This window comes from Prionailurus viverrinus, chromosome F1 (assembly GCF_022837055.1).
Source record: "Prionailurus viverrinus isolate Anna chromosome F1, UM_Priviv_1.0, whole genome shotgun sequence".
In the NCBI taxonomy this organism is placed as follows: Eukaryota; Metazoa; Chordata; class Mammalia; order Carnivora; family Felidae; genus Prionailurus; species Prionailurus viverrinus.
Window position 1 is genome coordinate 55,515,290 of NC_062577.1, and position 27,831 is coordinate 55,543,120.

Consider the following 27,831-nt stretch of genomic DNA (forward strand, 5'->3'; position numbering starts at 1 on the left):
GGTTCGGGAGCGGCCCTTCCTTTGGGCTCCGGGCCAAGGGCCGCACCAGGCGGCGACCGCTCTCTGGACCGGTGGCGGCTGGGCGTCCGCGGAGGGCCCGCAGGAGCTGTCGCCGCCCGCGCCCGCTCCGCCATGGGCGCCGCCGGCTCGTCGGCCCTGGGCCGCCTCGGCCTCCCCGCGTCGCGCCTCCCCGCGCAGCCCCGGCCCGGCTGGCTCGCGGTGACCGCGCTGGGACTGGCCGCCGTGGCGCTGGGGACCGTCGCCTGGCGCCGCGCGCGGTCCAGGCGGCGCCGGCGGCTGCAGCAGGTGGGCACGGTGGCGCAGCTCTGGATCTACCCGGTCAAGTCCTGCAAGGGGGTGGCGGTGAGCGCGGCGGAGTGCACGGCCCTGGGGCTGCGCTGCGGCCACCTGCGGGACAGGTAGGGCCGAGCCGGGCGGGGATCCGCGGGGAGGGCTTCGGGCGGGGGCGGGGGCGGTCTGCAGAGTCCGCCAGCAGGTCCTTCCTTCCCTTTCAATGGGGCAAGGACAAAGAGAACGAGGGGCAACCACGTCCCAACAGCTGACCCCAGAGGCCCGAGACCCAGGGCCTAAGTGCCCCGACCCGCTTCCCCGAGACGGCTGCATTTCCACCTCCCACGGGCGCTTTCACGTCTGCGCTCCTGCCGAGCAGTGGTCGGGGCGCCCAGGTGTCTGTCGCGTGCCCGCCAACTTCTTCAACCCCATCTAGCAGAGGCGGCGAGCTTCCAGGGATTGGTCCCCGCCACATTAGTTTCATTAAACTCTCTCTGGAGAACTTGGGGGAAAATTGGGGCGGCGGAGCGCAGCCCTCAAAGGGCGCACCCAGGTGGAGCGCCCCTAAGGACAGCTGTTGAAGCTTAAGCTTCTTGCGGCCGGAGAAGTGCTATTGCCTCTGTTTCCCTAATGCGCGCAAGCACTCTTTTTATGAACAAAGGAACTGGGGTTCCGCGCCACCCAGCGGGGGAGCCAGGACTCTTGTTTTGTTTAGCACGTGGGTGCTTTGTGAAGAGTCGTTTTATTAATGGCCTATCAGGGTAGTCACGATCTGCGTGCATTCCTGGGGTTCAGCGAAGGTTGCAACGGCCCGGAGCGAGCGGCTTTGTTCTCTTCCGGGTCTGGCGTCAGGCCAGCCCGGGGCCTCACTAAGGCTGCGCATCAAGCTCTTTCCTTCCAGACGAGCCCTCAGCTCCTGCAAGTAACCCAGACCTGGGCAGGGGGGACGGCTGTGGCCCGCCCCCGCCCCTCCCCCCGCCTTGCAGCAGAGAGGCGGAGGGCCATTCACGACATACGTGAGTGGTGAGCTCTGCATCTTTGCTTCTGGAAGCAAGGCGAGAATCCTAGATATTTCATGGTTTGTACAGAGGTCACCAACTCCGAAAGACGGTCCAATGTATTGAATTTGTTTTGTAGGCCCCGGAGGCAAAGGGTGTTGTACTGTACCGATTGAGAGTATTTACTGAGCTCATACGATAATAAATAATTACAAGAGCTGGCATTTGTGGCAGGCGCTATTTTTGTCATCATGGTACCAGCAAGCCTGAAGGAGAAGTGAGGGGCATAGCGGACTCCGTGTGACCAGTGCCAGGGAGCACAGAGAAGGAGCCCCAGAAACTCTCTGGGGTGGCCAGGAGGGTAAAAACCCCGGACTTGGGGGCAAGGTATACTGGGGGAAAGGCTAGTGCCCTCTGAGGGAATGACCGAAAGGGACTGAAAACGGAGATACAAGTACACCAGCGTTCACTGCAGCATCACCCACAGTAGCCCAAGGGTGAAATCAACCCACATATCCATCAACAGATGACTGGATAAACAACATGTGGTATAGACGCACCCGGGAATAGTGTTTAGCCACAAAAAGGAACGAAGTTCTGATCCACACTGCAGCATAGATCTTACAAGCATTATGTTAGGTGAAATAAGCCAGACACAAAAGGGCGAATATTATATGATTCTAATGATATGAAATATCTACAGTAGGCAAATTCATAGAGACAGGATGTGGATTGAAGTTTCCCAGGGGGCCAGGGGAGAGGAGAGAGAAGGGGGAGTTATTGCTTAATGGGTTCAAAGTTTCTATTTGGGGTGAAGACAAAGTTTTGGAAATAGATAGTGGTGATGGTTGCATAACATTGTGAAGGTGCCCAGGGTCATAGAATTGTGCACCTAAGATAGTTAAGAACACATTTAAAAAAACAAATCTGTTTTCTGTTGATGGACACTTGGGTTGTTTCCTCCATCTTTCGGCGTTGTGAACATTGCTTCTGTGAACATCACGGTATGCGTATCTGCCCTGTTTTCAATCCTTTTGGATATACACAGGAGCATGCCAGACATTTAATGTTGCGTATATTTTACCACAATTAAAAACATTTAAAAAGCTGGCCTGCGTGAGGGCGCAGGGGGTTGTGAATGGCTGGTGAGCAGCTGGTTATGAAGGGCCTTGCCTGCCTTGCTGAAGATTTAGGGTTTTATCCTGAAAGCAGGAACCATGGAGGGATTTTTCATGGGGGGGGGGAGGGGCGGAATTTTCTAGATTTGTAGTTTAGAAAGATCAGACCGCCATCATCACCTGGGAGAATTATTACACGAAGAAGACTATTCATGTGCTGGGAGCAAGGATCTGGGGCAGGGCAGAGCTCTGACTGGGTCCAGGATGAGGGCCGATAGGCAGGCGGTTCAGGGAAGGGCTTCCATTAACCTTATTTTTCTCGTGTAGCTGAAACATCTCAACCACGATGACCCACTGGGGGTGGCGCACAGGAGCTTTAACGCCTTAACGTATTTGCCCTCTTTTAATCTTATGTCTTTGGATTCCAAGAGCTCGAGCTCACTTCTATAACTGTAGTCACTCGACCCAGTGAGAAATGATCAAAATGTCAATATATTCAGCTTCCTTGGCAGCTGAGAAATAACCCGTACGAATGGCTCCCCCCACCGCCCCGCCCCGCACCCCTAGACAGTTTTCTGTTGCTCTGATCTCTCCATGTATCTCTTTTTTCTTGGAAGTACCTCTAGGTCAGGAGTATTGGGTTAGAAGAAATATCGTCCATGGTGACAATAGACCTTTGAGCAAATTGCAGCATCCACAGCCCCGAATATTGAAACATTGATGTTTTAAAAGGCGGGGGTGGATTTGGCAAGGTAGAAGTGGCCTCGTATGCTTCTCTGTGGAAGTCCACGCTCTGAGAACAATAGAGCCACAATCTCGTTATTGTGCTTCCTTCCGTGTGCCCTTCAAGTCTTTCTGGGAAATCGTTTCCTGTCGTCTCTCGGGGCACGTTTAACGCAAGTGGTCAGACCTTCTCGCAGTTGAGATGAAAGTATGATAACGTCTTTGATTTCCGTGCCATCAAGGAGCTCCGCAGGTTCTGCAGAGATTATACACATTGGATGCTTGAGTGGTTACCAAACCCTTTGAAATAAAGGGACAGACTCAGCCTTGCTGTGCTGTTGAGTTGATGTTTAGGACAGACAGACAGACAGACACGCACGCGCGCGCACACACACACACACACACACACTCACACACACCAGGCTTACGGGGAGGAAATGAAAGAGGACTGTGCATGACCGGAGCTCCCGCAGTGACTGGATGCCTTTCACAGTGGGCCACGCATCTCTTGGGTTTTGAACATGGCAGGTTTTGGCTTGTGGTCAACGAGAAGGGGAACATGGTCACTGCTCGGCAGGAACCCCGTCTGGTCCTGATTTCCCTGACTTGTGAGGGCGATGCCCTGACCCTCAGTGCAGCCTACACGAAGGACCTGCTGTTGCCCATCAAGACACCTGCCACAAATGCCGTGTACAAGTGCAGGTAAGGGAAAGGTATGTCGTACTCCTTGCGTGAGTGTTTATTCACGCAGTTTTGAGGGAGCGTGAACTAGGAGGAGTCCTGAAAAAAAGACACTGGTGATAATTAACCATTGATTGAGAACATACTGTATGTAGGGCCAAGTCCTCAACATCATGATGATGTAAAGCAAAGAGGAACAAGAAAGCAGCTTCAAAAAAAAAGGAAGGAAGGAAGGAAGGAAGGAAGAAAGAAGGAAAGAAGGAAAAGGGGCAGCTGGGTAGCTCAGTCTGTTAAGCATCTGACTCTTGATTTTGGCTCAGGTTGTGGTCTCACGGTTCTTGAGATCGAGCCCCACATCTGCTTAGCACAGCTGCTTAGCACAGAGCCTGCTTGGGATTCTCTCTCTCTCTCCCTCTCTCTCTCTCTCCCTCTCTGCCTCTCCCCTGCTTGTGGGTGCACATGCACTCTCTCCCACTCTCCCTCTCTCTCAAAATAAGTAAATAAACTTAAAAATAAAAGGAAGCAGCTTCAGAAATGTGTGTTAGTGTGGGGCTGAGAGACAGAGAAGTCCTATGTAGAAGTCCTATGTAGAAAACCATGGGAAAAAAGAGTATTCACATGTCAGCGAGAGAGAAATAAGGATAAAGGACAAAAATGGGGTGGGAGTGACAGTGGAAAATGTCCTGGAAGAGGTGAGATTAGATCTACCATTACCGTAGGACTTGCCCTATTTTGCCTGGAAAGACTGGGAATCTTCCACACCTAGGAAAGAAGTCGCAAATGTTTTTGTGAACTATGACATTTGGTACTAATGAAAGAAGTTCTAGACAGAGAAGACACCTACGTCCAGAAGAGTGATCTGAGCCACACATGCCCAGGGGTCTGCATGTAGTGAGGGCACAGACTCAGCCAGGAGGTCGCTCTGTACAGAGGCTCGTTCCCCAACATTAGAAGGACTGCCAGGAAGTGATTAGTGTAGGAAAACTAGCTTCGCTTCTGAGAGCTCATGTCTAGAGTTGACTTTTTGTCCCATTATGGGAAAATTCGAATTGGGTCTAATTCTACTCTTGTCACAGTTTCTGCATGTTGAATTAAAATGCATTGTGGGGCACCTGGGTGGCTCAGTCGGTTGAGCGTCTGACTTCAGCTCAGGTCACGATCTCATGGTCCGTGAGTTCGAGCCCCGCATCGGGTTCTGGGCTCATGGCTCAGAGCCTGGAGCCTGCTTCCGATTCTGTGTCTCCCTCTCTCTGTCCCTCCCCCGTTCATGCTCTGTCTCTCTCTGTCCCAAAAATAAATAAACGTTGAAAAAAATTAAAATAAAATAAAATAAAATAAAATGCATTGTGAATGCATTTTGTTTTTATGTAGTCCAAGCCTATCATAGAAAGTAACCTCACAGCAAAAAAATATAGATCCGAGTTAGCTGAAAAGTATCTGAAGACCCCAAGAAGTTTATAAGATGCAATACGAGTATAGTTTCGACACTGTCTTAGAGTTTTAGACCTGATACGTTCTTATTTTAATTTTGATGATTTTTTCATTATAAACATAATACATATTCATTGTTGAAAAATTGCAAAATGCTAAACTAAAAAAACAGGAGACAACAAAAACCTGTGAGGTAACTATAAATAATATTCCGATGTTTTCTTTCTGTCTTTGTAGCTCATACTTGGAAAGAAACAATGTAAAAATAATATAAAAATATAAAAATACACGATTAATGTCATATTCTTAAGTTGATATGTTGAGTACCTTTTCATATTATTAAAAATCTTCAAAATAACAGTTTTCATGTTAGCATACTGTTTCATTCTGAGGGTGTCCTAATATGCATTTTTTAAATTTTTTATTTAAAAAAAATTTTTAACATTTATTTATTTTTGAGACAGAGGGAGACAGAGCATGAAAGGGGGAGGGTCAGAGAGAGAGGGAGACACAGAATCTGAAACAGGCTCCAGGCTCTGAGCTGTCAGCACAGAGCCCGACGCGGGGCTCAAACTCACGGACTGTAAGATCATGACCTGAGCCGAAGTCGGCCGCTTGACCGACTGAGCCACCCAGGCGCCCCTAATATGCATTTTAACATTTTAAAATGAGAGCAGACTCAGATGATATCAGAAATGAAAGAGGAGACATTACAACTGACACCACAGAAATACGAAGGATCGTAAGAGACTGCAATGAAGAAAGCTAACCTGAAATAACTGGACAAAACAAAACAATAAAACAAAACCAGAGTGATTACTACCATCTACTGAGCACACCTGAAACCTGAGAATTGTTTTGGGGGATTGGTATCTATTTGTATAGATTATCCCTGACCCTCAGAAGAAGGTTGTGATTTTATCCCCATGTTACTATTGTTTTTGTTTTTGTTTTTGTTTTATTTTTATTATTTTTTAATTTTATTTTTTATTTTTTAAAATTTACATCCAAATGAGTTAGCATCTAGTGCAACAATGATTTCAGGAGTAGCTGCCTTAGTGCCCCTTCCCCATGTAGCCCACCCCCCTCCCACCACCCCTCCAGTAACCCTCTGTTTGTTCTCTATATTTGAGTCTCTGATGTTTTTCCCCCTCCCTGTTTTTATATTATTTTTGTTTCCCTTCCCTTATGTTCCTCTGTTTTGTCCCTTAAAGTCCTCATATGAGTGAAGTCATATGATTTTTGTCTTTCTCTGACTAATTTCACTTAGCATAATTTCACCCTCCAGTTCCATCCATGTAGTTGCAAATGGCAAGATTTCATTCTTTTTGATTGCCGAGTAATACTCCATTGCATATATATACCACATCTCCTTTATCCATTCATCCGTCGATGGACATTTGGGCTCTTTCCATACTTTGGCTATTGTTGATAGTGCTGCTATAAACATGGGGGTGCATGTGTCCCTTCAAAACAGCACACCTGTATCCCTTGGATAAATGCCTAGTAGTGCAATTGCTGGGTTATAGGGTAGTTCTGTTTTTCGGAACCTCCATATTTTTTGAGGAACCTCCGTACTGTTTTCCAGAGTGGTTGCACCAGCTTGCATTCCCATATCCCCATTTTATAGATGAAGAAACTAAGGCACAGTAAGAAATATCCTCCAAGGTCACTGGGCTTGTCATTTGTGGGAACAGGATTCACACCCAAGTAGGTCTACCTGACTCCTCTTTCTCAAACGTCAGGCATTTGCACAACACAACTGTGATTCATGCTGGTCACAGACCACCTCTCTCATGGTTGAACCTTGAACAATACAGGTTTGAACTCTGCACGTCCACTTACATGCAGATTGTTTTCAATACATACAGTACAGCACTGTAAATGCATTTCCTCTTTAAGATTTTCTTAGTAACATTTTCTTTTCTCTAGTTTACTGTATTGAAGGAATATGGTATGTAAGACATAGAGCACACAAATATGTGTCCATCAACTGTTTATGTTACTGTGGAACTTCTAGTCAACAGTTGGCTCTGCATAGTTATATTTTGGAGGAGTCATCAGTTCTAGGTGGATTTTTGACTGCGTGGGGGGTTGGCACCTCTAACCTCCATGTTGTTCAAGGGTCAACTGTATTTACGTAATGTTTTCCTTCCAATTGATTCAGCTTAAAAACAAACAAACGTTAAATGCATTTATTTAAAAAGGGAACCGTATAGGGATACCTAGACAACTTTGCAGGTGGAGGAGTTCACTGAAATAATAAATATGCTACAAATGGAATGTTACCTAATTCTAGCTAGAAATTATTGCCCGTAGAGGTTTCTGGACCTGAGGTCTGTTTTTCCTTTTTAGAAAGAGATTATTATCACATGTTGCTGGACATTCGGGACTTCCTAGCATGAAACTGAGTAGAATTACTTTCTCTCTGTGCAGTTCACCATTCTTTCCTGTTGTACCCAAGTACTACCATTGTCTCGAATACCCACAGTAGCAGTGGTCCTACACTTGAGAAGCACTGGCCTATCCGAAGTGTTTCTTTCCTCTCTGCAGCTGTGAGATACGTATAACCCCCATACTGTCCTGCATGCTGTGTATCAGGGAGAGCGGGGAAGACTTCAAATCCTATGCTTATTAGTAGCAATCAAATCAGATTATTATTATTATATTTATGTATTTATTTAAGTTAATTTATTTTTGAGAGACAGAGAGAGACAGAATGCAAGTAGGGGAGGGGCAGACAGAGAGGGAGACACAAAATCTGAAGTGGGCCCCAGGCTCTGAGCTGTCAGCATAGAGAGAGCCCGACTCGGGGCTCGAACCCACGAACTGTGAGATCACGACCTGAGCTAAAGTTGGATGCCTAACCGACTGAGCCGCCCCAGGGGTCCCTATTATTGTTATTATTAAAAAAAATTTTTTTTAAATGTTTATTTATTTTTGAGAGACAGAGTGAGAGCAGGGGAGGGGCAGAGAGAGAGGGAGACGCGGAATCCAAAGCAGGCTCCGGGCTCTGGGCTGTCAGCACAGAGTCCGACATGGGCTCAAACCCACAAACTGAGATCACGACCTGAGCTGAAGTCGGACGCCCAACCGGCTGAGCCACCCAGGTGCCCCCTGATATTGTTTTATAATGGGACATGTTTTGATGCAAATTTTATCTTTTTAGTTTAATTAAATTAATTAATTTGATTTTATTATTTTTAAGCGTATTTATTTTAAGAGAGACAGAGAGAGAGAGCCTGCAAGTAGGGATGGGGCAGAGACAGAGGGAGAGGGAGAATCCCAAGCAGGCTCCACGCTATCAGCACAGAGCCCCACGCAGGGCCTGATCCCCTGAACTGTGAGATCATGACTCAAGCTGAAACCAAGGTGCTTAACTGACTGAGTCACCCAAGGTGCTCCCAAATTAGATTATGAGTATTATCTATACTGTTTTAGATTTCATAGAACATTTTCACATACATTGCTGAGTCTAGTTGTATTATCATCATACTGGTAAAATATAGCCGGACCCTATTAATAAAGACTTCTGGCTGCTCTCCAGCTGCGTGAACCAGATTTTGTAGTAATTTTGAGTTTACTGATACTGATGCATTTGTTTTCCTCTGGAGAACTCAGTATCTTTTCAAACATCCGATCTGATTTTATTCTCCCGTGCATTCCTTCCAGATAGGGAGGCACAGGCATGTATCATTCTATTGTAAACCTGGATAAAGCAAGGCTGGAAACTGTGACTTCATTTGTGTTTACACAGTGGTTCAGAGGCAGGACCAGGCTAAAATCATGTTTTCTGATAATTAAAGAATCACAGTGACATCACAGCTTTTCTTTCTTCTCCTTCTCCTTCTCCTTCTTCTTCTTCTTCTTCTTCTCCTCCTTCTTCTTCTTTCTTTTAAATTTTTAATTTGAGAGAGAGAGAGAGCATGAGTAGGTGAAGGGCAGAGGGAGAGAGAGAGAGACAGAGAGAGAGAGAATCTTAAGCAGGCTGCATTCTCAGCATGGAGTCCGACATGGAACTTGATCCCACCACCTTAGCATCATGACCTGAGCTGAAATCAAGAGTCGGATGCTCAACTGACTGAGCCACCCAGCTGCCCCAAGACATCACAGCTTTTTGATATGTATAGGACACGGTAGGGTGTCCCATGTTTTCAGAGCCATGACCAATCTTTACTCCTGCCGCTCCCTGCAGAGTGCACGGCCTGGAGATCGAGGGCAGGGACTGCGGGGAGGCTGCGGCCCAGTGGATTACTAGCTTCCTGAAGACACAGCCCTACCGCCTGGTGCACTATGAGCCTCACATGCGACCGAGAAATTCTCACCAAATAATGGATGTGTTCCAGCCCACAGACCAGGTCAGAGGAGCATTCCTTGGCTTTGGCCTTCGGTGTGTCCTGTGGAAGGCAGGCTTCCTCAGGAGTGCACAGCAGTCATGTGCAGCCCATCAGGCAGGGCAGCATGTCGCTGAGCTCTGCTCTGTCATTTTGCCAGGCGGCTCCCAAGAAGCTTGGCCTGAACAGCAGCTGGGGATTCTAAGGAACAGGCAAAATTAAAGCCCTTCCTTTGGGAACTTCCTTTGTGTTTCTTGATTTGGGGGACTCTTGCATTTTCCTGATGGCCATCTACCTTCCTATTTATGTAAGCCTTCCAGTGCCAACAGGGTTTCAAAACTTTTCCACTCTATTCTGTAATTGTATGTGGAGCTCAACCTTTTTACGGTGTGATTGCAATGGTCAGATCACGGTTGGGCAAACGAGTGTGGGCATGGAGATCCACAGACTTAAAGTGACTAAGTTGACCCTTATAGGAATGTAAGGATTCATGGTAAAAGGAGGGGTTGGTAGCACAATTTCTACGGCCATTAAAAAAAAATTACATATATGGTCAGTAAAAGTACTTGATGTTGATTTGCAGGAGGTATCAAAATAGGTATCTGTGGAATCAGGGAATATTTTTATCATCCATAATGAGGTCATGAGCACTGGAGAAGTTGAAGCTTAAGAAGGTGGAGTGACTTCCTCTAGGGGACTTGGCCAGTGGCAGCTTTAGGATCCCAAGGCCACGTTTTTTTTTTCATTCCATCATGTAATTCCTATTATCTGCAAGGCTCTTTAAGACTTCTGAACCACTGTGTCTTTTCTATATAAAGAACTAAAGAAATACTTAGAAATACTGTGTGTGTGTGTGTGTGTGTGTGTGTGTGTGTGTGTGTTCCCCTGGGAACTGGGGAGGGGAGGGTTCCAGGAACTAACCACATATGACCTCTGTGTGCCACGTTCTAACCACTTCTGTTTCCTTCCCAGATTGCGTACTCAGATGCCAGCCCGTTCTTGATTCTCTCTGAGGCATCTTTGGCAGATCTCAACTCCAGGCTGGAGAAGAAAGTTAAAGTGGCTAACTTCAGGCCCAATATCGTCATTTCAGGGTGTGGTGTCTATGCAGAGGTAACAGGTTGTTTTCCTTTGCCCTTTCCTTGGATTTAACTTTTTTTTTTTTTAAGGTATGAAATTCTTTGATGTTGCTTTAGATTATTCCAAAGGATTCATGCGTTATTGGTGGTATGCTGGTCCATTCAGTTTTTCGAGTTCTTGAGCACCTGATTAGTTCAGACATCAGCACGGAGGACACAGATATAGATGAAGTGGAGGTGCTGGTGTACAGGGAGCAGTTCAGGGTCTGAGACTTCTCAGCATAATTCCCAGTAGGTAGATTGGTTTTTGAGCCGAATTTACGTAGCATAAAATACGTGATGTGTGTGGGCCATGGAACAAAGGCAGGGTATACTCATGTCTTGTTGAAGTTAGCTTTCCTGTTCAACTGATGGTCCCTGGGGAAAGGTAGGCATTTACAGTATGGCTGCTGCAGCATCGGGGGTGGGGTTCCCCAGCTGGATGGCCTATAAAATTCTTCCAGTGCCACCCTCAATCTGCCCTCAGATGCCTGCACTGTGGCTTAGCATGAAGGGCTTCCACGGTGTCACATGATTCTGGCAGCAGATTTACCTTTGTCATTGTCTTTGGATATTTCATTGGTTCTTTCCCTCGTTGACCACGAAGGCAGAGGTCGGTGGCCTAGAGGCTTGGTGAGTGGCAACCATCCAGATGTGGGTACTTGACAGAGGCACCAGCTCTCAGATGGGAATTCCAGAGTTCTGGTGGTGGGTGTTTGTAGATGGAAAGTGGAGGTAAAGGGCAGGGGAAGAACTGAATCCAAGTGACTGAGTCTTAATCCCTTATACTCAGGGAGACGGATTCTGCCTTTCCGTCTTACTGTGAGGAGGGAGCTAGGTGTGCTGAAAGAAGCAATCTAGGAAACTGAAGCCCACACTCAAACCCGAGGCTCTGAGGTCCGCCTCCAGCTTCCTTGCTGGCCTCTGCATGACTCTGTGTAGGCTTGTGTACCTGCCTGGAGAATGGAGTGATCCTTTCTGCCTAGGATTACCTTACGGGTTTGTCAAAGGGTCAGGTTGGCTAAGGTGACTCGTAAAAAGTATAAATGCAGTATCAGTCAGTGACGGGCAGTAAAAGTACCTCCAAATCCACTTCTGATGTTTTACGTAAAACGCTCTAAACATGCCACGCTTTCCAAAGATGGCAGGTCAGCTTCTAGTATAAGGCGGGAAACGTGCGCTGTCCCCGAGAGCCTGCCCTGGGCTGTCCCTCCACGTTCCACTGTGACAAGGGAGCTCATCTGCCCTTGTTCACATCCAGCACAGTTCAGCTGGACTCAGACAAGAGGGGAAAATCAGTGTTGGTTGCTTTTGATCGTCTCACTGATATTTGTCTTGTACCAGTTGAGGCCAGGAAAGCAGTTTCTCCTGAGGGTTTTCCTTCTCAGAAAAAGGAAAAGGGTGGTGGCTTCCACCTAATGCTCACACTGTGCTTTGCAGCCTGGGGAGGCGAAGGTCATTATTCCCTTTTTATAAGGAGGAAGGGAGAGGCCTGGGGAGGTGACCTGGCTCGCCTGAGGCTATCCCGTGACACAAAGTGGAGGAGCTGGGTCTTGCACCCAGACAGTACCTTGTGCCAAAGGAACTCTGAGCATTCTAAGGGGCATACGTGAGGTTGGGACACCTGGGTTTGAATCCACCTGCTTCAATAAGTGGCTGTTTGACCCTGGACAAGTCCTTGAACCCCTCAAGGCCTTTGCTTCTTGCAGTTGTAAAATGCAGATGATTTCAGCTCCCCTGATGGCAGCTGTAAGAATCAAGGTCTATACCAATCTGCGGAAAAGCTCTTAGAAAGTGTCATAGAGAGGTGGGGGATGGTCTCTTTCCTATAATCAGAGTGAAGGAGCCGGACTGAGGCATTCCCCCAACCGTGACCAACTTTAAGCTTCCTTCCCCTTTGCGATCCTTGTGCCCTGGGTCATGTTGGTGACGTTTCCTGCCCCAAAGTTCTGAGATGGTCAGATGTGGATAAAATGAGTGGAGACAGCTCTCTCAGAGTAGGACCTCAGATTTACATCTGTTTGAACTGAATTTTGTTTTAGAGGCCTTCATTTCTTTGTAACTCTGAGTGTTTCCTAGCTGGGAACATTTCCCATTTTAAATTGGATGTTAATACAACACTGTGGCTGACCTCATTTTATAATAACATGTCGCTCTTTTTTTTTTAAGTTTATTTATCTATGTTGAGAGAGACCGAGACAGCCGAGTGGGAGAGGGGCAGAGAGAGAGGAAGACAGAGAGTCCCAAACAGGCTCCACGCTGTCAGGGTGGTGCCCCATGCAGGGCTCGAACTCACGAAACCATGAGATCATGACCTGAACTGAAACCAAGAGTTGGACACTTAACTGACTACTATGTCGCTCATTGCATGATGAGTTAGTCCCACTGGGTCCCCTGCACTGTGGAAAACAGGATTGAAGAAACATGGTTGTTTCTCCTAAGGCGATCAGATTGTGAACAGGCCAGCAAGACAGGCAACGAAGGTGGTGAATGCAGGGTGTTAGGTGACCACAAGGATGTTGTTAGCACCGACGGATTGGGAGAGGACAGGGCCGCTAGGGGTCTGCTCAAGGCCCGAGTATCACAGGGCTCAGGGCTTGGACCCGCTTACATCTCTGGCTTTCCTTATTATGGAATTTTTTACCTTATTTATCTGTGACTCGATCCCCAACAGTTTCTAGTGCACATAAATTAATTAGTAATTAATTAATTTCCTAACAGAGCCCACATTTCTCTTCTCTTGGATCTTTTATGTTTTTTTATGACCATGGTGCCCCCTGGTGGACAAACACACACAGAACAGGCTGGGGCTTCTCTAACCCCAGGGGCCCAGCTTTTGTGGACCTGCGGTTAAGAGGTTAAGAGACCCATTTAATGCTTAAAAGCTGCAATACCTCCCCCTCTCTCTCTGCCCCTCCCCCCCCCTCTCTCTCTCTCTCAAAAATAAATAAGAACATTAAAAAACCAGCTGCAATACATATAGCAAGAATGATATACACTCCGAGAGTTAAATTTCTGAGTCTCCAGGTCTCTGGCTTGTGATCACACCAGACAGGGCAGGTTGGTTTTAGCTCATGAATTTTTGTCTTCAGCCCTGAGGCAGCTGGCACTTCTCTCCCAGGGTAAGAAGTTCAAGACTATGATTAGATGTTCTATGTCTCTTCAGTGTCTTCCTTCTAATTACTTCCCCAGTCTCCTCACCCTTCTTTTGTGCCTTCCAAAGTCTCTGTTCTGGAAGGTTCCATTCAAATCCTATCTTTTCCTTAAAACCTCCCCTGACCAGAGCAGCCTGAGGGCTTGTTCTTCTAAAACCTCCAGGTCAATTCTTGCCTGTGTAGTTAAACCCACGCACAGCGTGGGTTTCTCTCCAATTTTTGCTTTCTCTCGAATTTTCTGGAACCCTCAAAAATATATTGATCATTAACTTTTCTTGTGTGTATGCCCTGTCTCCCCTGCTGGATTCGAGGGGGTGCTAGTCCACTGATTTTATTTGTCCTGAAAAGTAGGCACCAGTGACCCAGGCTGTGGGCAAATGCCTGAGAAGCTCCCTGCGGTGGAGTGCATAAGGGTGTGGGGGTACTCTTGATTTGTTCGTATCTGCAAAGGGAGATGATACAAGGTGAACGTATCAGTGCCCTAAGGATCTAGGTCCAGCAGAGGCATGCATAGTTTAGAGTGACCCCCTGTCCATGTCCTTTCTGTCACCCACGCCCTCTGTCAATCCCAACCCCTCCATTCGCTCCTCCTTGAGTCCAATGGGATCAGTCAGGAAGGTCAGTTTCTTTTTTTTTTTTTTAAGTGTATTTATTTATTTTTTAGAGAGAGCACAAGTGGCAGGGGGGCAGAGAGAGAGAGGGAGACACAGAATCCGATGCAGGCTCCAGGCTCTGTGCTGACAGCACAGAGCCCGATGCGGGGCTTGAACTCATGAACCACGAGATCATGATCTGAGCTGCAGTTGGACGCTTAACCGGCTGAGTCACCCAGGCGCTCAGGGAGTTGAATTTCAACTGCAGTTTTATCAGTGAGAGCAGGGGGAGCATTTCACTATAAGGGCACGAACTGTCGTAGGCAGAGAGAGGACAGGAGGGTGTGTGGCTTCTCGGGGCTGGTGTAAAAGTCTCCCATCTATGGTATAAATGGCTTCATTAGGTGTCAGCTCATGCGAAGTCCCTACACAGATGTGTCACAGCTAAGGCTCGGAAGTGCCCCTATGAATTTCGTGCTTTGTCCCCGCAGGATTCTTGGGATGAGCTTCTTATTGGTGACGTCATACTGAAAAGAGTAACGGCTTGTTCCAGGTAAGGCACTTCCTTCCACCCCCGGAGTGGAGACGGTGGGAGGGCCGAGGTCAGCCTGCTTTGTCCCTTGTATGATGCTGTGTGTGTGTGTGTGTCCAGGTGCGTTTTAACCACGGTGGACCCAGACACTGGCGTCATGAGCAGGAAGGAGCCGCTGGAGACCCTGAAGAGGTAGGAGCAGGCACCTTAATGTCTCTGGGAAGCAGTGAAAATAGCACGAACACACAGTCTTGAAGCCGAGGGGGGTCCTAGTGACTGGGTAATTGGGGAGATATTCCTGGGTGCCATGGTTCCCAGAATGTCTCCTTGCATAAATAACTATATTTCTCATTCAGAATTCATGATTCAAAGGAACCGATTTAAGAAGTGCACTGTTTAGATATTTTGGCGAATTTGGAACTGAGTATTTGATGATACCAAATGTTTATTAGGTGTGATAATGGCACTGTGATATAAGATAGATATGTATATTTTGGAGAAGGGTGTTGAAGTAATTAGGGGAAATGACATGATGTCTGGGATGTGCTGTATATTACTACAGCACACACACACACACAAAATGTCACATGGAAAATTGTGTCAAAACTTTGATAAATAGAATCTGGGTGATAATTATATGGGCATTCATGGCAGCATTTCTACTTTTTTTTTTTTAACGTGTATTTATTTTTGAGACACACACACACACACACACAGAGTGGGGGGAAGGGCAGAGAGAGGGGAACAGAAGATTTGAAGCAGGCTCTGGGCTGACAGCAGTGAGCATGATGTGAGGCTTGAACTCACGAACCGTGAGATCATGACCAGGGCCAAAGCCAGACGCTCAACCAACTGAGCCACCCAGGTGCCCCATCAGCATTTCTACTTTTATGTTAACTTTAAAGTATTCATAATAAAACATTTTAAGTGAAAGATACAGTTACAGAGATAAATTTAAATGGCATCGAAAGATAGTTAAAAGAACACTGAGTTTTAAAAGCTGATAACGAAATAGCATGTATTTTTCTTTTTTTATTTGATTTTACTTTTTAAAATATATAAAGGCACATGAGTAAATAAAGGGCTGGAAGGTTTTGTTTTGTTTTTTGTTTCCTTTAGAGAGACAGAGAGTGAGTGGGGGAGAGGGGCAGAGGGAGGGGGAGAGAGAGAGAGAGAGAGAGAGAGAGAGAATTCCAAGCAGGCTCCATGCTTAACCTGGAGCCTGACATGGGGCTTAATCCCATGACCCTGGGATCGTGACCTGAGTTGACATTGAGAGTTGGACACTCAACCAAGCGAGCTACCCAGGCGCCCCCAGGACTAGAAATTTATAAACAAAAACATGAATGGAGGTGCTCTTGTGGTAATGGAATTATGAGAAAAAAATATTTTTATATGCAGTCTTTAAAATTCTTTTTAAATGTTTATTTTTGAGGGAGAGGGACACAGAGTGTGAGTGGGGGAAGGGCAGAGAGAGAGGGAGACACAGAGTCTGAAGCAGGCTCCAGGCTCTGAGCTGTCAGCACAGTGCCCGACGCGGGGCTTGAACTCACAAACCACGACATGACCTGAGCCGAAGTCGGATGCTGAGCCACCCAGGCGCCCCGGGAGAGGTATTCTTGAAGTGAATAGCAAATGGCTGCTTTTCACCTGGATTCCCACTGCTGGGTGTAGAGTTGCAGGAACATTCCAAAAGAGGTACAGACAGCCCAAGGCAGCTCTCATCATTTTGAGGGGCACTGTGGATTCCTCAATGCTCAAAACAACATTAATTAACTTTCTCACTTTAACTTAATATTTATTACCTAATATTAAGAACTTAATATGATAGAGGCATCTGAGTGGCTCAGTTGGTTAGCGTCCAGCTCTTGATTTTGGCTCAGGTAATGGTCTCAGGGTTCGTGAGATCGAGCCCCGTGGGGGGCTCTGGACTGTGAGCACGGAGTCTGCTTGGGATTCTCTCTCTCTGCCCCTCTCCCACTTGTGTGCTGTCTCTCTCTCTCTCTCAAAAATAAAATAAACTTTAAAGAAGAACATAATATCATAGCATACTTGAGATTTGTATATTTCACTGCATGTACATTTCCCCCCCACCCCAGAAAAGGTAACGAAAAATTTAACTCTAGGACATGATATGCCAGCTGAACTGTGTAGAGGTGAAGTCCACTGATGTCCGTGAATTATTTGCAAATGCAAAAATGTACATATAATGAATTGAGGGATGGATAAAATGTGATGAAGGAAATACAGTAAAGTGTTACATGTAGTGTCCAGGTGATGAGTAAGTGGGTGTTCGCTATAAAATTCTTTTAACTTGTGTGCATGTTTGGGAGCTGTAATAATAAATACTATGTGTGTTGGAATATTAGTAAGGGGGGTGGGGTTTTGAGAAGCAGCAACGACAGACCAGCTATGCCTCCAAACGCACTCACTCATTCAGCGGCAGAACAAAGCAGAACTTGGTCTTCCCACTTCCTGTGGCCGTAAAGGAGCGGCCGGGAGAGGGGCAGGTGGCCGGGGAAAGAGCCCTGTCCGGGGAGCCGGGAACCCAGCTCTGCGGCCAGCTGTCCCCCCAGCTCTGCGGCCAGCTGTCCCGAGCGTCCGCCGGTCCCCCTCTCGTGCAGGCCATGGGTGATCTTCCCTCTGAAACAAACCGGGTAGGACAGATCTGGATGATTCTGTGTGCAGACCCGCTGAGCGATTGTAGGAATTGACTCTCACCCTTTTTCTGTGCGTCCTGTTCTCTCTCTCTCCCCCCATCACGTGACTTGGTGTCTGTCACCCCCTCCCTCTGGATTTAGGAAGTGTCTCTGTTGGTGGGAACAGCCTCCTGCATCGGGAATCTGTGTTTAGAGAAGGAGGATAATTGACCCCCACACGGAGTGAGGACAAGCAGGCGGGGGTCACGGGAACAAGCACAGTTCTCCCAATGGTCTGCAGGCTTTCTGCAGCCCAGCACCCCCCAACCCCCCCATGGCTCCTAATCCCCCCGGAGAGGGAGCAGCCCACCTAGGTGTCTTTCCCTGTCTCTGACAGGGATTGGAGCTGCCATAGAGGTAGTAATTTATGCTCTCCCCGGGACAGGTGGCCATAAATCTGGAAGAGAGAGGCCCGGCCTTGGGACGTAAATCACGGGAAGCGAAGCAAAGCAAACAGTAGCGTCCAGAACACCTTCCCCGCTCTCGGGCAGGTCGCTCCGACGCCAGACTGCTTTGCGTTTTGCCGTGTCCTCAGGTGCCCCGGGGTGTGGTGACTGCTGGTCCCCAGCGGGGAGACCTGTCTGCCAGCCTCACCCGCGCAGGCCTGGCGCCCGCTGGCAGAATACAGGTGGCAGAGCAACGAGAGAAGAAATAGGTCAGGTGCTGCGGACCATCCGTGGGCCAAACCCAGGGGAGCCCTTGCCTGCGAAAAGTTCAGAGCGGGCGGCACAGAGGAGGAGGGGAGGTGGGAAAATACGGAGATGGAACTATTCTTTTCTTTAAAAAAAAAGATTTCTTTAAACATTTATTTATATTTTGAGAGAGAGAGAGAGAGAGAGAGAGCGCGCGCGTGAGTGGGGGAGGGGCAGAGAGAGAGAGGGAGACACAGAATCCGAAGCAGGCTCCAGGCTCTGAGCTGTCAGCCCAGAGCCTGACGTGGGGCTCGAACTCAGGAACCATGAGATCATGACCTGAGCTGAAGTCGGGAGACTTGACCGACCGAGCCCCCCAGGTGCCCCCCATTGCTGTTTAATTCTTACCTTGGCCATTGAGGTAGTGGATTGTGAGGTATCAGAAGTGGCCTGTGCCCCAAGGTGGGGACCCGGAGGTGACCAGAGACCATGCTTATAGCCACGGCCTGGGCATTGACCAGTAAACGAGCAGACCGGGCAGAGTGATAATGGGCAGCAGCCGGCACCGGTGCACGTACTTTACAGGTGGCAGCGTTTCCAGTCACACTTACCCTTGCAGTTTGGAGACCTCTGTTGAAGTTAAACACAGGGGCTTGGACCTCCTGCTCTTTAGAGAAGTTGTAGGTTCCCTACTCACTAAAAAAGGAAAATGCATTAAGAAAGGAACCTTTAAATGCGTTTGTAATTTATTAATCCCCACCAAAAAGTACATATGCGGGGAAGAAAAATCGTAGGCGATCCCCACAAGATACAGCACTCTGCCGTCTGTTGAACAAAGCTCGGTGTGCACATGAATTTGCAGACCGCTTGCAGTACCCACTCATGCCCACAAGGGGTCGCCGATGAACTCGTTTATGGGGTGTCCCCGCGTCCCTGCGGGGGGGGGGGGGGGGGGACCGTGTTAAAGGGACCTGAAGGTGGGACAAGAGTGGGGGAGGGTTGTAGGGGAGCCCTGGAGGGCTCGACCGCTGCCACAGCGCTTCCTGTTTCGATTCCCAGGCACCGAAATGGACGGCCTCCTGCGAACCAGGTGACCAAACCTGCGCTTGTACAAACCAACTTTCTTGCCCCGTTTTGCGCTGTTTGAGGGGCCGGGCTGCAAGGGGCCCTGCACTCTAAGTTACCTGGTGGGGGGAGTGAGTGTATGAGTGATTGTTGGGAGAATGCAGGTGAAACCCATGAATGGCCAAACCTTTGTGTAGAAGACTTAATAGCAACCCACTCAGTTTTTCCAGGCCTGTGTCCACACTCGCAAGGAATATAGATGACCAAGGATCAGTCGCATCTTGGGTAGGAAGCCTAGTGACCGTGGGTGGAGGGGCCAGACCTCGGTTCTCAGGCGCCCTTGGCAGTGAGCTGGTCAGGCAAGGTGCCTGCAGCCTGGCGAGGGGCCTCTGGATTTGATCCTCTCCAGTGGCTCATCTGCCCCCTCTGATCCGATGAACGAAATTAGGACCCGGTTGCCACAAACGTTTTTTTTTTCTTTTCTTTTTAAAGCACTGTAGAATAAAATTAATGTTTTCTTTCTTTTTTTTTTTTTTTAAATTTTTTTTCAACGTTTTTATTTATTTTTGGGACAGAGAGAGACAGAGCATGAACGGGGGAGGGGCAGAGAGAGAGGGAGACACAGAATCGGAAACAGGCTCCAGGCTCCGAGCCATCAGCCCAGAGCCTGACTCGGGGCTCGAACTCACGGACCGCGAGATCGTGACCTGGCTGAAGTCGGACGCTTAACCGACTGCGCCACCCAGGCGCCCCAAAATTAATGTTTTCTATCAAAATGTTTTGGAGCGCCTGGGTGGCTCAGTCGATTGTTGAGCACCCGACTCTCGATTTCGACTCAGGTCATGATCCCAGGGTGGTGGGATCGAGCCCCACATCGGGCTCTGCACTGAGTGGGGAGCCTGCTTGAGCTTCTCTCTCTCTCTCTCTCTCTGCCCCTCTCCCCTGCTCCCATCCGTCCTCCCTCTCTCCCTCTCTCTAAAAAAATGTTTAAAATAAAAAGGTGATGTAGGGGCGCCTGGGTGGCGCAGTCGGTTAAGCGTCCGACTTCAGCCAGGTCACGACCTCACGGTCCGTGAGTTCGAGCCCCGCGTCGGGCTCTGGGCTGATGGCTCGGAGCCTGGAACCTGTTTCCGATTCTGTGTCTCCCTCTCTCTCTGCCCCTCCCCCGTTCATGCTCTGTCTCTCTCTGTCCCAGAAATAAATAAAAAAAACGTTGAAAAAAAAATTAAAAAAAAAAAAAAAGGTGATGTAAAATTGGAGTTAGCTTAAGTGCGAAACTGGAGGAAAACTTTCTCCCGGTTCAGGGGGGTAGGGGGAGAATCTCGCCAAGTTATTCCCACACATCTGCCCCTGTGCTGCTCGTGTTTTCGGCCTGACAAAGATGTTCATACTGATTCGACTAGAGGGTTTTGCTCACCAACACATTCATCCATTCAACAAATGATTGTGGGTCACTGGTGACCTGTGAGCAGTACAAGGGAGTTCGCCACAGTCCCTGCTCTCCGGGGACTTCCCCCCCACCCCGCCCCCCACCAATCTTGCAGACAAATAGATGTGTGCCCTGACTATAGGACAAGGCATGTGAATGTTCCAGGAGCCGGCAGGGAAAATCAAGGGTGGGAAAGATACTCCCGGCTGGGGGATCCTGGGCTTCCTTCTTAGGAGATGTGGCATTTGAGTTAGGCCTTGAGGAAAAGGTAGAATTATAACTCACGGGGAGGTGGCCGAGGGGTGGTGTCCCACAGGAGTCTCTGAGCCAGTAAAATGCAAAGCAAGATAAAAAGACATGGAGAAAGGACACCTGAGTGGCTCAGTCAGTTAAGCCTCCGACTCTTGATTTCGGCTCAGGTCATGATCCCAGGGCCGTGGGATCACGCCCCGCCGCCTGAGTCAGGCTCTGTGCTGAGCATGGGCCCTGCTTAAGAGTCTTTCTCTCCCTCTGTCTCTCTGCCCCTCCCCTCCATTAAAAAAAAAAAAAGGACATTTAGTAGTCCATTGGAGAGCTACACAGGTTCATGTAAAGGGCAGAGGGGTGACAGGCTTGGAGAAGCTGCTGGGGCCAGGTAGAGAGCCTTGCACGCCCCGCTGAAGAGTTGGAATGCTATCTTTAGGCACCGGGGAGCCATTGACAGTTTCTGGGCCTGGGAACGACAAGACCAGAGCAAAAGGAAGGAAGTGGCATAGCTTCGTCCCAACCATGAATTGGAAGCCCCTTTGTCCCAACCATGAATTGGAAGCCCGGGGTGGGGGGGGGGTGGCGGTCGGAGAACGAGGAAAAGAGATGGGTTGGGAAGTTGTCACAATGGTCCGAGCATGCCGAGGGCAGGCCGGAGAAGCAGTGAGCCAAGGCGAGGCCGTGGCGCAGGAAGAAGCTCAGGACTTGGCAGCTAGGGACAAGCGGCGGAAAGTGAGGGGCAAGGTGGACTAGATGACCCCGGGGCTCCACGCCCAGGGGCTGGTAGGATGGGTGGTTCTAGTGACAGACGCGGGGGAGCCGGGAGGAGAGCCGCCTGGGGCAAAGGAAGCTGGTAAAGGGTGTCTGAACGTCCCGAGTGCCTCATCTCGTAAGGCCGTCAGAGGGAACATTCCATGGAGAAAAGATGTGGGGGGCTGGGTGCCTTTCAGGGTTTGTGCTCCGGGTGGGCTGCTCCCCGCACGACTCCAGCAGGCACCATCCTGTCAGACTTTGATGGGGTTGGTGCTGTCTGGAGCCAGGCCCCCGGTGGCTGTGGGTTGGGGACAGGGTGGGGGTGGGGGGTGGGCATTGACTTCAGCTGAGAAGAACCAAGAGGCCATTTGAGCTCTTGCTTCGTTCGGCCAAGACTCACCATGCTCTTTTTCCCATTGCAGTTATCGCCTGTGTGACCCTTCTGAGCAAAAGCTATACGGAAAATCGCCTCTCTTTGGGCAGTATTTTGTTCTGGAAAACCCAGGGACAGTCAGAGTGGGAGATCCTGTGTACCTGCTGGGCCAGTGACAGGAATCCTGTCCTGGAATATCAGATACCTTGAAAAAAGATATCGTCAGAGACGCTGGGAAGCACGCGTGTGGAACTGATACCTCAGCATTTTCTTTGGGTCTGTGACTTCCGGGGTTTTTTTTTGTTTGTTTGTTTGGGTTTTTTTGCCTTTTAGATTTCTTTGTGCCTCAGTCCTTCCCAGGGTCCCAGTGCACAAGGCAAAGAAATAAGTCCTTGAGAGCTTAGTAGGACATCTGCAAGGCACTTAAATGACAAGGCAGAACACCGAAAATCCCTTGTTTAACTGTGATTGTGGAATCTGTTCCCCTTTTCCATTCACCTAACCAGAGGGCTAACCTCCATCGTCTCATTACCACTCCGGAGGAAAGAGAAGAGAAAGAGGAAGAGTGGGGAAATGTGAAGAATGTTCTGGAAGAATGAAATGGAAATGACATAGCTCCCCAGATAAGGCTGGAGTGTCACATCCCTTTTCTCCCCAAGCCCTGGACTACGTTTTGAGGAGGCATAAAGACCCTGATCTTCAGGAAACACTTAAGATGTCAACCTCTTATAGATCATCATGGAACTGGCACTTCTCAGACAACGTCCACAGGATTGGATGGATCCTTCAATAGCACGCAGTGCCTCTGGGCTGTAGAACAGCAGAAATGTCATGGTGCAAAGTCAACCATTGAGAACAGCTATTGCTGGCAGATGCCCACAGGCAACACGTGGAAAGCAAGACAGACACAGACTTCCTTGTCTTGAGACAAATGTCAAGTACATCTCATTAGTGATCCAAACGTTTTTCCCGACATAGGAGAGTGGGCGGTAGCTCCAGAGAGGGGAAGACCGCCGGTTTGCTGTTGTCTGAGACGCTGTGAAATGTTGCCCAGTGAAATAGTGGCGCCCCTCTTGGCGGATGAGCAAAAAGAAGCGGAAAGATGTCGCCCCCTGGTGGTGGCGAATGATAGCTTAGCCCATGCTGTGGAAAAGATTGAAAAAAAAAATACCTGTGATTGGGTTTGAATTTTCTATCCCTGATTTTTTTTTTTTTTTTAAGGAAGTGAGGACACCCTCCAGGTACTCTCTGCTTCTCAGCTGTAAGTATTTGATTTCCTAAAAGCTCTCAGGAGGGTGGCTCTGTTGTCACAAAGCCCCCTGGGATCCTTGCTGGTCTCATCAACTCATGGCTGGGTCCTCCTCCTCAAATTCAGGGTGAGAAAGTTCTGGAGTCCGTGGATGAGAAGAAGCGTGATTTTGTGATTTGGAATGGGCCGCTGAAAACCTTTCAAAGGAGAAGAGGAAATCATGTCAGTTCATTAAAAACCGCTATCTAATCTTTCTACTTTCTAATGATTTAGCTCTAAGAGCTGAGGAACCATATCCTTCACTGCTGTTTTGTCCTTAGGAAGCTGACTAAATCGTGAAAAAATGTTCCCAAACTGTAAATAAACGGAAGCTACTCTAACTCACTTCAGGTCTTACTAACTTCTTGGCACAAAAAATCGGACTTTGAAGCCTGACTGATGTGAGTGGGCGAAGCCGGTAATTGTGCCGCCCAACCAGAGCTGGGTCTCTTACAGATGGAGCTGCTCACACACAGCTTCCCCAGGCGAACACCCATCTCCGATGGGCTGGCAAGCAAACGTGCTTTTCACCAAAAGCTGTGCGTTCTCCACGTCGGTTTTATAAAAGAGGTTAGTAATCGCTGGAATCTAGCCCAGCTCCGAGGTAACCTTGGAAGTCAACAGGTGCATCTATGTGTGTTTTCTGGTTGGTGATTCGCTGCAATTTGTTTTCTGCACCCTTGGCACGAAGCAGAGAGCGAAAGCGATCGGTCAGGTCACCTGGCCCATCACCTTCCCCTTATAAATCCACTTTGTGCTGAAACTACAGGTAGACTGAGGCAAAAATAAGAGTTCGGCAAGTAACGTTACGAATGGGACCTTGGGAACCCATGGTGCAATGCAGCCGGGTTCAGAAACCATGTGAAGATTGACTCTGAGAACAGCCAATAGTTACGCACCAGTGACAAACTCAAGGTTGGTTCGGTAGCTGTTCCTAGGGATTTGTGATCGGTGGCAAGCTGAATGCCTTCGCCTGAATTTCTAGCCCTTTGTAAATAGTAACATCCACTTCCCCAGCGACCCATTCTGTGTCAAAGGCCACGCTTCCTGCAGACCCTGTCGTTGTCTGTGGTGCAGAGCAGCCCTCGAATGGAGGGGGCGTGCGGACACCATCGTTTGTCGGGGGTCCCCTTCTGCCCCTCAGGGTGGGAGGAAGATTCCTGTCTGGAGAGAGAAGTTCCAATGACCCCTAGAAACTCAGAGGACCTGCCAAGCTTTGTGTCAGTGAGATTTAAGAGCCATTTACTTGTGTTGATTTTATATTTAATGAGTTGGTTCATGCCAAAGGCTGGGCTGATGCCTCGTTTGTGTTGGATACTGACCAGTTGCACACAATTCCACTTGAAATATAGGATCAGGATTAGAGACCGTCACAGACCCTCAGAACGGTCTTACCGCCGTGGGCGATGGACATTCGAGGTCAGGCCAGAACGTCCACTCCTGCTGGGTGTTGTGTTTCATTCTAGGTGGCAATTTATGCTGTCATCGCAGCAGAGAATTAGCAGCCAAGAGCTGGAGATGCTGAGAAGGAGAGTTTGAGAGAGGCCCCGGGCAGGCTGCTCAAAGGCTCACGTTCATGGTTGTTCCACAGAAAAAGTGGGAGCTGCATGCCCAGGAGACAGAAGCAGCGACGTGTACACGCAAGGGCGGACAGAAATCAGGCTAGGCACGCTGGAAATCGCGCAGTTGTCCGGCACCAAGAGATCCCCTCCTCCTCTCTTTCTGCCCTTAGGGATGCAGGGGCTGGGTGAGGAGGTGCGCTCAGGGATCGCGGCCAGTTCGGTGAGACCGTGCGGAGGCCGGCCCAGCTTGTGACTTTGGGAAGCCGTCTGTGAGGCTGTGACCCACAGTAATGGCAGGCTGGAGCACCAGGCACGCGACCCCAGGACTCTGATAGGGTGACAAGTTGGAGTGGCCCATGACGGCGGAGAGTCCCTCAGATGTGCCGGAGAGGCTCTCACACCAGGCCGCGACTGTAGGTCTAGTCAGGGCGCTGGTGCCACCCCCGAACACGACGCTGCCCTAGGTCTTGTTGGTCCGTGAAACCCTGAAAGTTTGCCTGCAGGGACGCTCCTGAAAAGGCATTTCTTGGACCGGTGACTCTGGGAAGTCCCGCGTACCTCCCTTCGGGCTTTCTTCACAGGCCCAGCAGCTCATGGGACGTGCGGGACCTAAAATGAAGGATTCTGCTCGACACTGCCCTCCCCTACACTCTATACCTGACCCCCTCTCAAGAAATCTGCTCTGACCTCTAGATCTCTAGAGGGAGCACCAGCCAGGGGCAAGGAATCATGATTAGCAGGAATGGTGCCCTCCCGAGAAGGCCCAGCCACATGGAGGAGGCCTCCCTTGGGATGCTTCCTCTTGTCTTTTTTCTCATCCCTCTGACTGGGGCTGAAGGGTGGGACTGAGGCTTAAAGGTGAAAGGAGGTGTGGAGAGAGCGTCTTAGGCCAGCTTCGCTATTGTGGCGGACCTTGCGGAGAAGCCTTCCTTCCCTCTGGACTCATTTTCCAAACCTGCATTCATGGATGGATGGCGGGGATCAGGGTTGGCGGGGCGGACGCAGACTCTAGTCCTGGCCTTACGACACCACACAAGTGCTCCAGGATGCCCTCCGCACCAGGGAGGGGCACGATCTTTCCATCTGTTAGCTTTACCTTTCCCTCACAACCTCTCAGCTAGAGCTGCCTCCTCCTACTTTATTTGTATTATTATTATTTTTTAAATGTTTATTTTTGACAGAGAGAGGGAGACAGGGCATGAGCGGGGGAGGGGCAGAGAGAGAGGGAGACCCAGATTCGGAAGCAGACTCCAGGCTCCGAGCTGTCGGCACAGAGCCCGACGTGGGGCTCGAACTCACGGACTGTGAGATCCTGACCTGAGCCAAAGTCGGACGCTCAACCGACTGAGCCACCCAGGCGCCCCACCTCCTACTGCTTTAAGCAGAACTACCCCAGGGTCTTATTGCTCCTGACCATACACATATACTCACTTTATACCATGATTTTAAAAAAAAGTTTTTTTGATGTTTACTGATTTTTGAGAGATAGAGAGACAGAGCATGCGTGACGGAGGGGCAGAGAGAAAGGGAGACACACACTCTGAAGCAGGCTGCGGGCTCCGAGCTGCCAGCACAGAGGCCGATGTGGGGCTCGAACTCGCAGACCGTGAGATCATGACCTGATCCGAAGTCAGACGCTTCACTGACTGAGCCACCCAGGCGCCCCCCTTTACACCGTGATCTTATATCAGTAAGAGCACCGTTTGGTTCTACCACTTTCTTAGAAATGGACAAGTGAGTTTTGATAGTGCCTGAATTTGCCCAGTTTCAAGCAAGGGGAAGAATCTGGTTGAAGGATTCAACAAATGCTCTTGGAATTGGGATAATAGAAATGTGCCTGAGGTATCCCTTTGTCTGCTTTGACTGCAGCGTCTTCAGAGGAAGAGGCCCAGGCAACAGCTTTGGCCATGATCCTGGTCTCCCTCAAAACACAGCTGATAGGGGACTGGTGGGGCCATCTGGTCCCATCCTCTTGGGCCGAGCTCAGAAAGAGGAGTTGCCCTAATCACATTATTAGTCTTCCCGGACAGGCTGTAGTAACAAAAGGGGCTGAGAAGTGCCTTCTGATTTAACTTGTTCCAAGGCCAATTTTGATGGGTGGGTCAAGTTCAATCACGTTTGGATATTGACCAACCTAATCTATTCGCCCTTGGTGGTCGTCAGTCGGGCCCCCATACCTTCACAGGGCATTCTAGACTGCACTTCCTCCCACTTCCCTCACGAAGCCCACAGACCCTGATTCTCTCCCTTCCCTTCCTTCTCCGTACCTTCTACCAATCCCTGACCTGTATCTTCCGTAGTCCAGATTCCGGTATTGGCGGAGCTCAGTGGGACCTAAGTTAAGGCTAACTTCTAGCTCTGTCTTTGGGATTTGCTGGGAGTAAGGTAAAGAAAGTATTGCCATAATTATTTCTGATTACTATTTTTACACCTAATAAAGTCTCAAAGGGATTGTGGTCTAGGGGAGGGGCACCTTCCAGATGACCTTGCCCAGCAATTAAATCGGCTTGTTAGTTGGAGGCCCAGGATGGCCGAGGACAGCTGGAGAACTCTTCTTTGCAAGCAGCTCTGGTTAACATCAACCGGGAAAGCTCTCTGTAAACACATGAATAATTGATCGTCCAGCGCTCACATAGCTACTGAGGATCTGAGCCTGTATGACTCATTTGCAAGCCATTCCTGTCGTCTGGATGCCATAACATTGGAGGAATGATGATCGTTTCTTGGAGATTCTTCTGTGGCCAGAGTTGCCAAGACCAAGGCTGTAATGGTTTGTTATGATGACCTTTGTTATTCCATTAGGCTCAATT

General features: G+C 49.0%; 1 protein-coding gene across 1 annotated transcript; it reads left to right on the top strand.

Annotated features, from left to right (window-relative positions):
• Positions 1-26,573, top strand: MTARC1 (mitochondrial amidoxime reducing component 1). Its single transcript, XM_047841136.1, has 7 exons — positions 1-419; positions 3,659-3,832; positions 9,438-9,600; positions 10,549-10,689; positions 14,934-14,995; positions 15,095-15,166; positions 22,221-26,573. Exons 1-7 carry the CDS (start codon positions 133-135, stop codon positions 22,345-22,347), a joined length of 1,026 nt encoding a protein of 341 aa, XP_047697092.1. The 5' UTR covers positions 1-132; the 3' UTR covers positions 22,348-26,573.
• The last annotated feature ends 1,258 nt before the right edge of the window (positions 26,574-27,831 follow it).

Coding starts and splice junctions, on each gene's coding strand:
- MTARC1 (XM_047841136.1), top strand. CDS start 133: ATGGGCGCCGCCGGCTCGTCGGCCCTGGGCCGCCTCGGCCTCCCCGCG. Junction 420..3,658: donor TGCGGCCACCTGCGGGACAG/GTAGGGCCGAGC, acceptor TGAACATGGCAG/GTTTTGGCTTGTGGTCAACG. Junction 15,167..22,220: donor CCGCTGGAGACCCTGAAGAG/GTAGGAGCAGGC, acceptor TTCCCATTGCAG/TTATCGCCTGTGTGACCCTT.